At 41.7% G+C, this 16,687-nt stretch overlaps 1 protein-coding gene across 1 annotated transcript in view; it reads left to right on the top strand.

Annotated features, from left to right (window-relative positions):
* Window positions 1–16,687, top strand: part of dph6 (diphthamine biosynthesis 6) — a 98,912-nt gene that overhangs the window by 22,189 nt on the left and 60,036 nt on the right. Inside the window, exons 4-6 of the mRNA XM_058091411.2 lie at window positions 3,342–3,415; window positions 3,912–4,030; window positions 15,409–15,470. Of these exons, the coding sequence (XP_057947394.2) occupies window positions 3,342–3,415; window positions 3,912–4,030; window positions 15,409–15,470 (255 nt within the window). The remainder of the gene's footprint in view (window positions 1–3,341; window positions 3,416–3,911; window positions 4,031–15,408; window positions 15,471–16,687) is intronic.

Raw genomic sequence — 16,687 nt, 5'->3', positions numbered from 1 at the left:
ATCATAATATATAAACCAAACACCGTCATTCAACTTGATGGTCATATTCTACTTTGGCCAAAAGGTGTCGGGAATATCACTGATTGGATTTACTTGCCCCGGGCCATCGGTACATCGTGATTGTCGAGTCCTGATTTGTGCAATGAGCCACGTTGCACTGATGACCCTTGCACCACAATTTGAACACTCATCTGTATTTCGCCAGGAAGGTGTTGCCAGGTGATGGAGGAGTGTGTCCAAGCTCTGCCTTCTTGACTCTGTTGGGTTAGGTTGCATTATGGGAGGTCATTGGATAAGCAATTCATTGCTGCAGCGTTACGTTATACTGTGTGTCTGTGAAGTTCATCATGGTCATCTTCAGTCAGTAGCTTTTTTTCAATGACATAATGAACTTCCAGGGATTAAGTTGTGGAACATCCATCAGACAAAATAACGAGAGCAGGCCTATATACAGTATATAGAGGGAGAGTGACTTCCACGCTGGGTTCGCTACCCTGTCATTCCTACTTGTCTCCAACTCATCGCTGCTTTCATGGCTGCTTTCATCCTCCAAAAATAATCATTTTCCTAAGCTGTTTCCCAAACGGCTGGTCCAGTTTCAACAGTCTCCGGTATAAAGATATGCGACTAATGTGGCTTGTTGTCATTGGCGTTAGAAGCCGGCCTGCAAATTTTAGGGCTGTGTAATGTCATCTCACGAGAGCCAGGAAAGAAAGAAGTTGTGTAATTGACCGAGGCCAAGTCCAAACCTCAAACTCCTGAATCCCAACACTTTTTCTGCTCGAGCAAATGATCTCACTCGTTCTATCTCTTATCCCTTTTCGTCTTTCCTCATCCCACTCCCTAATTTGCCTCTTTAGGAAGTGACAGTTGCATTTAGGCAAAGGGTTATCATTGCATTAGACGAGAGCCCCGGCCCACCCCAGGCTTACCTCGAATTACATGACAGTGCCTGCAGCCCCCTCAGCTCCTACGCCGGGTTGAAATGCTATCAGTCTGACTTCATTACTGTCACCGGTCAGTGGAATTGACTGTAATGTTTAATCCACTGTTGCTCTCAATGGAGGCTTATTAAAACATACTGACACCAGATGCCTTAACATGTTTTTTTTTTTAAACCTTTATTCATCATTGTGTGTCTCCCACCTTTTTTTTTAACCTTTCCCACCACCCCATGTGTTTGCACCCCAACCAGGATGCAAACACACACACTGCATCTTTTATCTGATTAGCAAGCATGCCTACTTGGAGTTTGTGTGTGTGTGTGTGTGTGTGTGTGTGTGTGTGTGTGTGTGTGTGTGTGTGCAGCCCGGCATCAGGCCTCAGGCAGGGCATGGATTTCATTTAGGAAAGTATCAAAGGTTTACACGCTGCTCGCTTTAATCAGCATGTTTATCAGGCAGAGAAAAATTGCAGGAAGCGAGCGGGGGCTGGAGGAGGAGGAGGAGGAGGAGGACTGGAAGGGTTATCTTAAGGACCAGTAGCCAGGGAAATTGATAATGTCTACAAGGTAATTTACTGGAGACCGCTCCATCCCTTCTAGCCCAGCTTGGCATTCTAATTACAACCCGTGTAATGTTCTAATGAATCTGCAGGTGTGTGTTAGTGGGGGTAGAGGCACTGTGTGTGTGTGTGTGTGTGTGTGTGTGTGTGTGCACATGCATCACTACACCTTGCTTATGTTTGTTTTATTGTTTGTGTAGCTCCACATGTCATCATTTTGACCCATTTGACAACATCCCTGGAGTCTGTCAGGAATATGACCTGAAAACCACAAGACCCACAATAGTGTATTGGAAGTGTGTTATCTGGTACGTATTAGCTTTAATGCTAATGTTGCTAGGGTTGTCCACACCTGTCGAGTATGTGTCTATACTACTATATACTAGTATGTGTCTACTACTATACTAATACTATTTGTGCACTTTATTCACTTTTCAGATATACTACACTGTAATGCTGCATTGTAAATGTGCTATAGGGCTGCACGGCGTATGAGTGATTAGCGCGCAGGCCACACAGCTAGGAGACTTGAGTTCAATTCCACCCTCTGCCATCTCTGTGTGGAGTTTGCATGTTCTCCCCGTGCATGCGTGGGTTTTCTCCGGGTACTCCGGTTTCCTCCCACATTCCAAATACATGCTAGGTTAATTGGTGACTCCAAATTGTCCATAGGTATGAATGTGAGTGTGAATGGTTGTTTGTCTATATGTGCCCTGTGATTGGCTGGTGACCAGTCCAGGGTGTACCCCGCCTCTCGCCCGAAGACAGCTGGGATAGGCTCCAGCATTCTTGTGACCCTCATGAGGATAAGCGATATAAAATGAATGAATAAATGAATGTGCTATAGCGATATACCATGTGTATATACAGTATATAAACTATACATATGTATGTGTGTGTGTGTGTGTGTTGGTGTTTATGTTTTACCCTGACTCTAAAATGAATTTTGCAAATGAAACGACGAGTTGTACTCGGAACCAGAATCGTTTAAATTCAAACGATGCCCAACCCTCCACAGAAGTGATGCTATCCGTCCGAAAGACAAACAATCTGAAAGGCAGCGTTGTCCTGTTGAAAAAGGGCACCGACAGACGAGGGCTTTCACTCATGAGGGATGCCCCCTGCAACATCTCCACATAGCCAGCTGCTGTTTGACGCCCCTGCACAACTTGAAGCTCCATTGTAAGAAAAAAAAAACCAGCCCAGATTATGTTGGTGTCACATCCACTGTGCTGTGTGGAAAGCATCTAAGGTGGAATCTTTATCATGCCAGTAAGGTTGGAAGCCTTCCATCTTCAACCTTTTAATGCCCCATGTTTGGTGCTCTTGGGCAAATTGGCACAAGACCATTGAAGGAGACAAGGCTTTTGAAGATGTGTTTTGGTTAAAAGCCTTTTCTCCTTTTGGATCGGACTCGGAACCAATTTCAACCTTCTTTTGGGCCAAGGATCCTTGCCTCTTGTATTGACGGACAGCCAAATGGATCCACTGACTCAGAGCCAGTGAAATTTTCAGTCAGTTAATTTTTTGCTCCGTAACCCTCAGGATTTTTGAAGAAGTTTCAAATGACTTTTTTTACTGTGTCCAATTTCAGCAGCACACTACGGGAAGCCTTGCTTATGCAGCTCAACAATCAGACCACGGTCAAAGAGAGAAAGCTTTTTTATACCTTTGCCACCAAGAGATTTTATAAGAGTGTGAATACCTGAAATTGAATCCACATTTCTGCCCTACCTTTGGTGATATCAGCCCACATGCATTCGTGTTTCTCTAGCTTGGAGTTGAAAAATATGTATAAAATTGATGTGGTTAAAATATGCCCTCCATTCTATCCATAGGAAACAGAGGGTGTCGAGGCAGTGTCAGTCGGAGCCATTCTGTCTGATTACCAGAGAACTCGTGTTGAAAATGTGTAAGTCACACACACACTTATCCATATAATGTGCACAATATTTCTGTTTTAATAATCACATTAGCGGGGCGGCACGGCGGTAAAGTTGTTAGCGCGCAGACCTCACCGCTAGGAGACCAGGGTTCAATTCCACCATCGGCCATGTCTGTGTGGAGTTTGCATGTTCTCCCTGTGCATGCGTGGGTTTTCTCCGGATACTCCGGTTTCCTCCCACATTCCAAAAACATGCTAGGTTAATTGGCCACTCCAAATTGTCCATAGGTATGAATGTGAGTGTGAATGGTTGTTTGTCTATATGTGCCCTGTGATTGGCTGGCCACCAGTCCTGGGTGTACCCCGCCTCTTGCCCAAAGACACAGCTGGAATAGGCTCCAGCACACCCCGCAACCCTTGTGAGGAAAAGCGGTAGAAAATGAATGAATGAATAATCACATTAGTCTGGATGTGAAACATAACAACTGCATTCCGGCTTCTCACTTTCACCCGTCCGCCTCAGGTGTTTGCGTCTTGGTTTGCAGCCTCTAGCATACCTGTGGCGTCGAGACCAGGAGTCGCTGCTATCTGAGATGTTATCATCTGACCTCCACGCCATTCTCATCAAAGTTGCCGCCGTTGGTAAGTTAGCCTCCCTACTGGTCAGCCGTTTTCCTTCTCTCCTCTCTGGAGGTTTTTTTTTTTCAGAAGTTTTTTGTCACTGTATCATCGAAAACATGTAGATAAGTGATGGAAAAACAGGCAGGCGAAGAAGAATAATGCCCCTAATCGTAAATCTGTGGCTTAGCGGCGGTATAGCGACGTGCGCCAGAGGCAAAGGTATTGAAGCAGAGAACAATATAAGAAAGAGATAAGAAGCGCCGAGGGATGGAGGGCGTGTAAGGAGCAATGCGTTGTGAGGCTGGCTGGTTTGGCAGCTGAGGAGTAATCACAGGTGATTGCCCACCCCTCCCCGTCACATTCAGGCTGTCAATAAGCGACGCATGTCCCTTGTTGTGCCTGAATGGCGCAATGTTCCATACTAAAGTGAGCACTCATTTACGTCACTCAAGTGCTTCCACGCTGAGGTTAATGCGGCGTCACCTACGCCTTACCTGCCTGTTTTGGTGCCCGAGGGCAAGAAGATCACATGGCGGAGAATGTTAAGGAAAGAAAGTTCTTCTTTGGTAGAAGATGGTTGAAATGTTCAATGCCATGGTGCTATGGAGACTCTGTTTTCAGTTTTAGAGCGAAATGATAAATATACTAAATCACCTGACCACAAATCATCATTTGACAGTTTCCGGTCCCGACTTTTGGGAGGTATTTTTCTTTTTGTACTTGGCAGGGAACCTTTGCAATCAGACTTTCCAAAGTTAAACTACTGTAAAAAGTTAATGAAATAGTTGTTTGACTATACTGTTGGGTTGCACGGTGGATGAGTGGATAGCGCAGAGGCCACACAGCTCCCTGCTCGCTCTGTGTGGAGTCTGCATGTTCTCCCCGTGCGTACGTGGGTTTTCTCCGGGTACTCCGGTTTCCTCCCACATTCCAAAAACATGCTAGGTTAATTAGCCACTCCAAATTGTCCATAGGTATGAATGTGAGTGTGAATGGTTGTTTGTCTATATGCGCCCTGTGATTGGCTGGCCACCAGTCCAGGGTGTACCCCGCCTCTCGCCCGAAGACAGCTGGGATAGGCTCCAGCACCCCCGCGACCCCTGTGAGGATAAGCGGTAGAAAATGAATGAATGAATAACATTTCTTGGTTGCACGGCGGACTAGTGGTTAGCGCGCAGACCTCACAGCTAGGAGACCAGGGTTCAATTCCACCCTCGGTCATCTCTGTGTGGAGTTTGCATGTTCTCCCCGTGCATGCGTGGGTTTTCTCCGGGTACTCCGGTTTCCTCCCACATTCCAAAAACATGCTAGGTTAATTGGCCACTCCAAATTGTCCATAGGTATGAATGTGAGTGTGAATGGTTGTTTGTCTATATGTGCCCTGTGATTGGCTGGCGACCAGTCCAGGATGTACCCCGCCTCTCGCCTGAAGACAGTTGGGTCAGTCACGTTGTAACCCTGCTCTTGTTACCTGTTACATCGAAAGGAAAATTCTCAGCATTTCTAGAAGATTATAATTAAAAAGGTAAATCACCTCGGGTGTCTTTTAGATGTGTAACTCGGCCTCCCACCATATAGGCGCTTGTGTGTGTGTGTTTTGGCTACAGGTAAAAAAGAGAAGATCTTATCTTTGCACCCCCACCACTGACTCCTCACCTGTCCCGCGGCACTGGTAATTAGAAAGGGGACTATTGAATAGGCTGCATGTACCCCGGGGCCCTTAAAGTAGTCCTCCTTATAATTGCAGCTCCTGTGTAGTGAGGAGATTGTGTGACAGCACAACGGCGTACCTGGTGGCCTTTTTTGGTGTGTGTGTGTGTGTGTGTGTGTTGGTAAAAGATTTGAAAGGATTTACCTTATGGAGGAAAAAAAAAAAAACAAGGTGTGGAGGTCATGGGTTAAGTCTCCCTATGAAATGACAGCCAAAACAGCTTATGATATTCTGTCATAATAATGGAAAAATGGCTTCCCATAGGCCCTCCATCTCTTTTTTCCTCCTGGCAAGTCAATAAAGATTAATATTCTCTCATTTGCTGCTCAGAAAGATAGGTGGAAATTAGACGTGAATGGATAAAGTATCTTTTTCTTAATGGAGAGGATGTAGCTTCATGACAAATCCCCGTAGTGAAAAGACAGCTGTCCAAATGCAGGATAATCCTCTAAGTGAATTCTCTGCAAGTTGGAAATCTGCACTGATGGCAGGCTAATACCATGTAACAGAAGAAAAGTAGAAAGTGGCGTCTTTGCTTTGTAGGAAAAGTACTATTTTTTTTTCTCCGAAATTTATCGGAAAATATACAAAATCTGTAAAACCGGACCAGAATGTCACTGAATCTGTGCAAATGCAGCACAAAGCAGAAGAAAATTTTGTCATCTTGTTTAAGTAATACAGGGCTCTTAAAAACAAAAATGACTTGCCCATGTGGAATCCTTAAGGTGAGAACTACTTGCCCGAACTTGCCCCATGTAAAATGAAAAGACTGCCATAATGATATCATCTCATTTTTGTGGCATCACATGAGAATCTCAAATAAAGATTAAATTATTATCAATTGTGGAGATGTATATTAACATGTTATGCCATACTACCTAACACATGGTAGTCATAGTAAGCAGTGATATTTATAAGTTGTGCACCACAATGAAACATTATTGAATAGACACATATGTGTACTAGTAAAGTGTTTTTAATCCAGAAAAAAATGCTCAATGGTCAAACAATAATTTGTGAAGCAAAAGGTGAGAAAAATCCACAAATGGAAGCGCTAGATTTTGTAGCTTATGCAAAATCAGCACTTGGTATTGGATCTAATGGGTGGTGTTTCATTGTGACCACTTCAAATTGTCACAGCAATGTGATTCACTCACCTGTGCCATCATTTGATTTGCTGCCGCTAATAAAATACTTGTTTAGGAGGCACTGGTTCATCACTTTTTGCTGTTTTCCTTCACAAGTTGTTGAAGAATTAGACCATGTTGGCAGGGACGCCATGATGGATGTTTTCCTAGTCAAACCATCGCTGATTGGTTGATTACGAACAAGAACGGGTGTGGGTAAAACGCGGACTGTGGACTTCGGACCATGGTCTAATAAACGATTCTGATTGGTCCGTTTCAAGATTTGCAAGGATTGGTTTGCAAATTACCACCGGAATTACGCAGTCTGTGTTTTACCAACACCCAACAAGAACCACTTTTAAAAAAACTCTTGGCAGTATGGCATGCCAAAGTGCTCTTGCCCGACGGGAATATCACTGATTGGATTTACTTGCCCCAATTTTGTTTTAACTTGCCCCGGGCCATCGGCACATCGTTATTGTTGAGCCCTGTAATATTTTCTTGAGAATTTGGTTAAAAAAGCTACAAAAAGTCAAACGCATAGAAATGAAAATTGGCCAAACACGTCACTGCGCCTGTGCAAGAGCTGTATACAGGATGCAAACTGTTGCAGCACAAAAGTCTCCAACAAGTTAAGAATATTGCGAACAAACTCAGTCTTAACAAGGTGTGCGTACACTAGAAAAAATGAAAGTCCAAGCAAGATTAAATCTGAAATCAGAACAAGAAAGTTTCACTTTTTAAACTTAGTTTAGCCTATGTTTCACTGCAGGGGTCCGGAATTACATTTGTCCGAGGGCCAGAATTTTGAAGAATTTATTGTAAAGTTGTTTTTTTTTTTTTAACATTTCTAATGCATACTGACTCTCTCACGACATCGCGTGGTTCACCGTTCAGAAATGTAGGAACTAATAAATTATTGCTGTTTTGTGGTTTACAATGGCTTATTATTAGTCACAAAATATGCATACTTAAGCAATACCTTTTGGCACGATTAAGCATTATCAACCATAATATATAAACCAATAACACCGTCATTCAACTTGAATGTCATATTCTACTTTGGCCAAAAGGTGTCAGTGATTTTTTGGATGAGGTCTTGATCACTGTAACAACAGGCATTTATTGCAGGTTTAAATGATTTATGATGTAATGATGATTAAATGATCTGAATAATAATCATCCATCCATTTTCTGCACCGCTTATCCTCACGAGGGTCGCGGACATGCTGGAGCCTATTCTAGCTGACTTTGGGCGAGATGGACTGGTCGCCAGCCAATCAGAATCAGAATGCCCTTTATTGTCATTTTACGTATAGTAGAATGAAATTGCAGCAGCTCCATTTTCAGTGCAAGACAGTATGACAATACAAAATATAGAAATTAGAAGGAAAAAATAATAAATAAAGAAGGATTTACATTCTCCAGGATGATTGGTTGCCTTGCTTACATATTGTTAAGGGAGATGATGGCTCTAGGAAAGAAACAGTGACAGTTTGTTCAGTCTTTTTGTCCGTGCCCTGCTACATCTGTATCGCCTCCCAGAAGGTAGTCACTGAAACAACTGAGGCGGGGTTAGAAGAGTCCTAGATGATGCTGAGAGCTCTGCTGACGCACCGGGAGTTGTAGAGGTCTTCTTGTAGATCTTCTGTGCTGCTCTTCTGTGCATACCAGATGGTCAGGCAGTACGTCAGCAGGCTCTCAATGGAGGAGCGGTAGAAGGCTGGCAGCAGTTTCTGGGCCACGTTGTTTTTCCTTAGGACTCTCAGGAAGTGTAACCGTCGCTGAGCCTTTTTGATGATGGCTGAGGTGTTTTGAGTCCAGGTCAAATCACAGGAGATCTGGACTCCCAGGAATCTGAAGTCATGGACCCTCTCCACGTCCTCGCCATTGATGTAGAGGGGGAAGTGATCACTTTTCGTCCTCCTGAAGTATAGACAAACAACCATTCACACTCACATTCATACCTATGGACAATTTGGAGTGGCCAATTAACCTAGCATGTTTTTGGAATGTGGGAGGAAACCGGAGTACCCGGAGAAAACCCATGCATGCCCAGGGAGAACATGCAAACTCCACACGGAGATGCCCGAGCAGGGAATCGAACCCGGATCTCCTAGCTGTGTGCAGCCATGTAGCCCTAACATTACATAATAATCAAATAATAACACAGATTTCTGCTGCAAGCCATAGCCCACAATAAAGTAAGACTTAACTCTTAACCCTCAAAGTCACTTCCCGTCCACAACCAAATTCTGCTCCCCCGACTAGTTAAACTGAGTTTACCTGAGCTCAGTTCAAAGAGCACAATATTCATTCATTCATTTTCTACCGCTTTTTCCTCACGAGGGTCGCGGGGGGTGCTGGAGCCTATCCCAGCTGTCTTCGGGTGAGAGGCGGGGTACACCCTGGACTGGTCACCAGCCAATCACAGGGCACATATAGACAAACAACCATTCACACTCACATTCATATATGATTTCTGCAATACTTTGAGAACAGAAGAACAATCAGAATGGAATAGTCATGTGACATCAGACTCCACCCACAATTTTACGGTGGTTAGCTTCTTCTTACACTTGAAAACATTCCCTGCATTGAGTGTTATAAAAATGACGCCCATTAACAACATACTAAATAAAGGATAAACCATGTGAAAAATGCATGCATGGTATCTAACACCCACCCGAGCTAATTGTCTGTTCCGAAAGCCGTTATCAAATATTCATGTAATTAGTTAATTGATTGAGCTGTGCAGGTGAGTGGGAGGGCAAAGGTCATTCAGCTAATTGGTCCCCCGCTCTAGGGATAATTGGCACGTGTGAAATCAAAGCCCATCTTTTTTTTTATATATTAGCCTGCCATCTTTTAGCCTTCATTTGAACATATACTGTGTAGCCTTTGAGCTAAACTCAGCGTGCTTTCATATTACTCTAGTATGATTCATGTTCAAAGACTTAAAAGAAACGGTTGGACGCTGCAAGCTGCAGGCGAGGTGAGTCAGTTGAGTTCCATTTAACATGTACAACAACAACAAGGATGTTTGGACTAGTGGTGATTAGAAGGATTTCAATATCAAAATTCAACAGAAAGGTGAGCATGGACGGTTGCATTTTTTTGCACAAATCAACACTTTCATAGAAATAGGAGTTCAGAACCTTCAGAGATTTTCCAAGCATTCCCCCCATAATCAATAAAAGAAATATAATCTAATGCCCATCCCTTTTTTCATGCATTTTGTTAGTTATTTTTAGCCATCTCCATTCCCCCACTAGTTTCTCTCATCTTGATTTGAACTAAAACGATTTAATCCCGACACAATTGTTCCCGTCAGACACCGAATCCCAGATAAGAGCCTGACAGATTTTTCCATATAACCTTAATCTTATCATCATTTGTCTCAGCTCCTCTTTCTTCCCGCCCAAGATGCGGTGATAACGAACAGCTATTGTTTTGAGTGTTGTTAAAAGCCCGACCTGCTCACTTTTACAAGAGAGGAGACGCTTATTTCCTCCATTTAAGCGGCAGCTAAAATGCTACACGTCACCAATCCAATTTGCTCTCTGAAGGCGGGGTGGTGGGTGGGGGTGGGATTAAAGTCGAGCTGTCAGACGGCAACACCAGATCTCGAGACAAACCCTGCGGATATCTACCGATAGCGCTCTTCTAGTTGGGCTCGGCTTAGCTCGGCTTGGACTATCTGCCATCTACAGGATTTTAATTTAACATATATGACAAAAGACGCAAGAAGCTAAATATACAACCGGCTACTTACTATCGGGGGGCTTCACACAAATAAACTCTTCAAAATTGCCAGTTTCACTCAATCACGGTTTTTAAAAAACGTATTAATAAATCATGCTATTTTGTGTGTCTACCACCTACTGTCTTACAATGTCAAACAATATGCAAATTTAATTTTGTATGTTTGGTAAGTAACCTTTTTGGGGGCATAAAAATTGCTAAATAAGCTAAAATAAAAAATATAAGGCATTCAGAAAACAGTGAAAGATTTTCTATTTTTCTATGTCTACTGTATTGGGTAAAACGAGTATAAAGTAACTAGGAAAATATTCCGAATATAAATAAGGAATCTTACTTCGCAGAAATTCACTTTAACAGTGACAAACGAGAGATTACTCCATTCCCTAAATCACAGGTGAAGCCCGGATATATTTTTCTACTGCTATATTTTTTTATCTGGCTCACAAAAGCCTAGAAGTATGATTTGTTAAAAATGGATACGAAAAAAATCCCGTAATTGTAATAATTTTATTTTGAAATTCTTTGAGACTCTACCGAACCATTGTCTACAAATGGCAAAAACATGGTGAACCTTGTGTGGTCAGTGACTCCCATTTAAATGTGTTTGATGATATGAAACATGGGGGCGGCTGAAGGGTCTCTGGGAATCTTTTTGTCCTCCCTGAATGTGGGTTTTCTCCGGGTACTCCGGTTTCCTCCCACATTCCAAAAACATGCTAGGTTAATTGGTCACTCCAAATTGTCCATAGGTAAGAATGTGAACGTGAATAACATCACATTTATGCATTTAATTTCATTTAATTTAATTTCATTTTCACAAACAATTTTGCCCATAAACATGCATTGCACTAAAAAAATGAATATGTATGTTCCAATCATGCTAATGATACCGATCCCGATAATCCATGAGTGACATCTACTGATACTGATACCAATACCGATCACATAAATGCAGTGTAAATGGTTAAATGTACTACTGGCTATATTAGGGGTCACCAAGGTTTTTTTTTTTTTGTGAGAGCTACTATTACAAAATGAAAATGGCCAAGAGCTACTCATTTTTGTAACATTTATTATCACAGCTTATTTCAAGCCAATCAAAGTCAATATGCTTGTTTTACCAGAACATGCAAAAAATGCTGGTAACTAATCTTTTCTATTCCACAATGCATTTATATCTAGTCTTATTTATTAGTCTTCATTATTACGTAACTGAAAACCTGAATGAAAAGCAGGTTTTTCCGCCTCTGCTGGGCCGCTACAGCCGCATCCGCTGCCTTCTGAACCGCAGATGCAGCCGACACCCCCTTCTTTGCCCAGAGAAGAGACAAAATGTTGACACTCTTCTGTCAGCTCGTGTGCACAGTACGCGTTTCAAATGCGGCCCCACGCAGCCCTGCACACAACAAAAGTTCCTCCTGCACTAAAAGTACTACATAGTGTCCTGCATGCTCCCAAATCCATACTGAGGCGGCAATCCACACATTTTGCCCACGCTTGCAAGTACAGCAGGTTGGGACCTGGGCTTTATAGCCACTGCCTGACAGATGATCACATAAGGAGCCTCAAACTCATCTCTGTCAAGTGCTCGCCCCCAAATTCCACACCAGTGAGGCATTTTTGAGGCACTTTAATTTTCTTTTTATTCATAGTTAGCAGGATATGTGCAGTATTTATAAGAAACAGCCATTAAATTTTGCCCATGATCCAAGTGAAGTTGCGTATGTGAAGATCTAGTTTCACTTCTTTGCCGTTACAGTCCACTTGCACTTTGGCCAGAAGCACAGTGACCAAGCAGATGAAGCAGTATCATTTGCACATCTTGATTTCCCAACAAAATCAGTGGGAAAGGCACATTTAGTGTAGTAAGATACTTTTTTTTGCAAAATACTTTACGCCCATCAAATGCTGCAGATGTTTACTTAATTTATAGGATGCTATGACATAAAATGCCCCCTTCCCAGGCACGACTTTACCCATCCAAAGCGCGATCTTGCTCTCCCTGGCGGCAGACTAATAGCACATTCTAGCGGGTTTGTTTGCTTTTAATGTGGCATAATGACGTTTGATAATTGGGTTTAGGTGGGCTTATAAAACCGTGGTTCGGGAGGCAGACAGTGATGTGAGTACCGTTTAAAATAAAGTGGTGTTAGATGGCTGAAGGCTCGGCCATCCTAAACGGCGTCGGGGCGCATCAATTAAAGCAACACCCATACAAGTGCTCCTGTGAGGAGAAATGTGTTGACATTAATGCTATCTTTGCATCCCTTTGGCACTCGGCTGTCTTTCTGTCCTAAGCCCTTGGCCTGTCTCATCGTGAGTCATTAATCATTTAAGAGCAGAAAAATTAATGAAACTATCAAAAAAAAAAAAAAAAGATTTGGCATCCCCTTTGCGATTTGGAGCCAATTATTAAGATTTTGTTAAAAGACATGACTAATTATAGTGGATATTTAAAAGGCATTTGAATTTTAATGCATCCTCTACTTATTACCTTTGCGGAAGGGTGAAGATGAGAGGATGTTGAGATTAGATATTCTCACTCTAATTAAGACCACAGATCCCCTGGGATGAGCAGAATAAGGGTCTGCTCATTCTACCATCCCCTCATCCTCTTAAAGCCTTTGTCGTGTTGGACCACCACAGCCTGGAGATACAACTGGGAATAGGATGAACCCGTGAAGGCGGGGCTTCACATCTCCCACCGTCACTTCCCACTGGGGACATGGGGCGGTGGGGCGTCCACCGACTGACACCTTAACCTTTGAGCTTGTCAGGCCATGAGGGAAGCGATATTCTCACATTACGATTAACTTTGCTCCTTTAATTAGACGTGCGGAGGCACGGAGCGGCGCCGTGTAACGCCCTCCAGAGCACACCGACGGAATTATTGGAGCCTCTTGGCGATCATTAGGGACATGACACATCCCTCTGGATGAGTAATCTGTTACTTTGTAAAGATCATGTCAATCAACAGTTCGACACAACAATTCCTTTCAGTTTGGATTGGTATAGCATGGTGGCGCTTCCATTTTCTCAAATTAATTGATCGGGAAAAATTTTAACAACATGTGAAACTGGCCGATTAATTGCATATAGGCAAGTAGCACCGCCGAAAAAATCATTTAACAAATTAATTGTTATAAATATTTAGAAATTAGAAATGTCAAGCACCCTCAAAAAATGACCAAATTAATTGTTAGGCAATATCCTATAAATTGCTCCATAAATTTAGGCACATGGCGCACCCTATAAAAACAAATCGCAGAACTTTGACCATTGCATTTAGGCAAGTATTGCATCTGAAAAAAAAAATAATAATGAGAAATTTAGGCAATAACCCACCCTAAAACCAATTAGTAAATGTATTCATCATAATGAATTTTGGCAGTTGTGTTGATAGAATTTTCACAATTTTAGAAGATTTTGACTGATATTTCAAGGCACACAGAATAGTGTGTTCTATGGTTATATAATCATGGAACGTACCAAAAGAAACATTAGACTCCGGTTTTGCATCAGAAAAAAAAAGTTTGTTCCATTGAGGAAAATATCAGTTCCCGACTAAAATAGGGAGAAACCCAGCTCTAGTATCTAAAGAACTACAGTATGCTACAACACAAAAAGGGATGTTTGACATCAAAATAACAATTTATATACAAACATAACACCATGAACAATTTTCACATTTGATACTGAACTGTGTGTTCATACGTGCACACGCTTTTGCACGCTTTAAAATTTCCTGAGAATTCTTAACCTTCTGAACGCTTCCTTCCTCCACGTTCTTCCACTCTCTCCTTCCTGTCATGTATGTTTTTTTTCCATTCAAATTCACAGCTCTTATCAAATGCACTTTTTATGGCTTATAAGTCCGGTCATCACCACAAAGAAAACCTAAAAGACGAATAAATACATCTTTGGGATCAGCCATGTGGGATTATAAAAACAAACTAAATACGTCCCTAATATTGAATTAGTTAGTTGCTTCATAAATGTAGGCAAGTAGCGCACTCAAAAATCGATTTGTACATTAATTGATTCATTAAGCATCATTTTCACATATTGCTCCATAAATGTAGGTAAAAAAAACAAAACAGAATTATAGCACCTGATTCTGTAGATACATCCTAAACATATTGTAATATATGCTAAGGTCCCTATCGGGCAACCCTAGTGGAGATTTAGTGTAAATGGCCCAAGCCGCTTTTTTTTTTTTTTTTTTTTTTTTTTTTTACTGAAAGGAAGTAGTTTGAAAGGGTGAACTGGAGTTCAGCATAGCACTATCAAGACCTGGCTGCTAGAAGGCAAAATGAAGAATTTTTGTCTCCCCAAGGAGCAAAATTCAACAATACACCACAGCATGTTTATCGTAAGTCTGGTTAGCCTAATCAAGCCACCGTCTCGATTGGGTAGCCTGAGGATGTTGACCAAATGAGGCCCAGGAGGAGTGAGGCATGCTGGGAATCCCTTCTTTTCCCTCCTCGTGCCCATGAGTCACAATTTCAGGCTAGCGTGAGGGGAAAAGACAAATAAACAACATCTCTTTTCCAGAGTTTATGTTCTCTAAGGGAACGAAATGAGAGGGGGAGGTGGCAGGTAGGAATGTGTGTGCAAGTGAGTGTATATTGAAAACTGTTAGCCTCAGCCAGCGAGATGTGTATACAGTACTTGCAAAGTCAAACAAATAGATCCTGTATGCAGGTTAAACTGTGTGTATGTGTCTGTCATCTTCAATCATTCATCTGTGATAGGTTCTTTTTCCCTCAACCCATATGTCTATGTGTGTATGCTAGGTCTGGATCCCGAGAAGCACCTTGGAAAGTCTCTGGCTGACATGGAGCCCTACTTGAAACAGGTCACTCTCACCCCTTTTTTGATCATCTTACAGGTCACTGCATTAGTTACACCTGCATGAATGGGATCATACAAATCTAAGTACTATTTTCCTGCAAAAAGAGTACACACTAATATAACAATGGCTAAATAAACTAAAACACAAATACAGTATAAGGCAGGGGTCTCAAGCTCAATTTACCTGGGGGCCACCGGAGCTAGGTTCTGGGTGAAGCCGGGCTGCATCAGGTTTTAAAAAAAAAAACCCAAAACGCATTTATTAAAAACTGGAAGAAAAATCAATTAAAAAAACTTGTTTTTTAATGCTTTTGCTTCTGCTATACCCTATACTTTTTCAGTACTTTGGTTCCGGTTTTCCACACCAAAATATCTGATAAAACATTCCACTGTTCTCAAATATCTTTCTATACACAAAATAAGATACAAAAAAATAAATAAACAAATTAAGAATAAAGACAATAAATAAATCAATCAGTAATAAATAAGTAAAATAATAAAACGCAAATAAGAAAAACAAAAAAAAGCAAAAAAGCAAATTTTTTTCATATTCAAATGTACAGTATTAACAGTTATTTAACTTTTAACATGAACATTAATGAAACTTAATAATTTGACCCAATTAGCAAGTTAGCATCATACTCAGTTCCATCTGGGAGCAGCGTGGTAACTTTAACAACATGTTTGATGAGATGCTTTATCTTGACGTGTATTTTCCCTTTTATTCCAAATCATTTCCTGCATTTATTTGTACCCAGCGTCATAAGCCTTTAGCTTCATTGCTAATCCAAAGCAAAACAGGGCGGGGTAACAGGGTAGGGTAACAGTATGGGCGGGGCAAAATCATGTTAATTGTGTCCGGTGTGCACACAGCTTTAAGCTGTCATTTCAACATTAAACTTTGGTATCAAACTAGCGTCTCGCGGGCCCCTGGTATAAGGCATTCAGGAGACATACTGTACTCATACAGAATGTAAAGGCCTGGGGAGGTGTATGTAACATAGCATCATCATCAACAAGTTGTACTATTTTCACAGGTTAGTGGTTATGTGTAAGAATTGTGGGTGTAAGAATGTACAAATACGTAAGTATTACTATCTAAGTGTGTAGTAAGGATATGAAATGAAACACACCGTAGGCTAAGGGTAGGTGTGTTGCCAGGTCTCATGAGAGAAACAACCAAATAAAAAAAAAATACGCTATTCATTCAGTCATTTTCTA

The sequence above is a fragment of the Doryrhamphus excisus genome, linkage group LG14 (genome assembly GCF_037039965.1).
Source record: "Doryrhamphus excisus strain RoL-2023G ecotype Guam linkage group LG14, RoL_Dexc_Guam_v1.1, whole genome shotgun sequence".
NCBI lineage: Eukaryota > Metazoa > Chordata > Actinopteri > Syngnathiformes > Syngnathidae > Doryrhamphus > Doryrhamphus excisus.
This window is presented reverse-complemented; position numbering and strand designations above follow the sequence as displayed.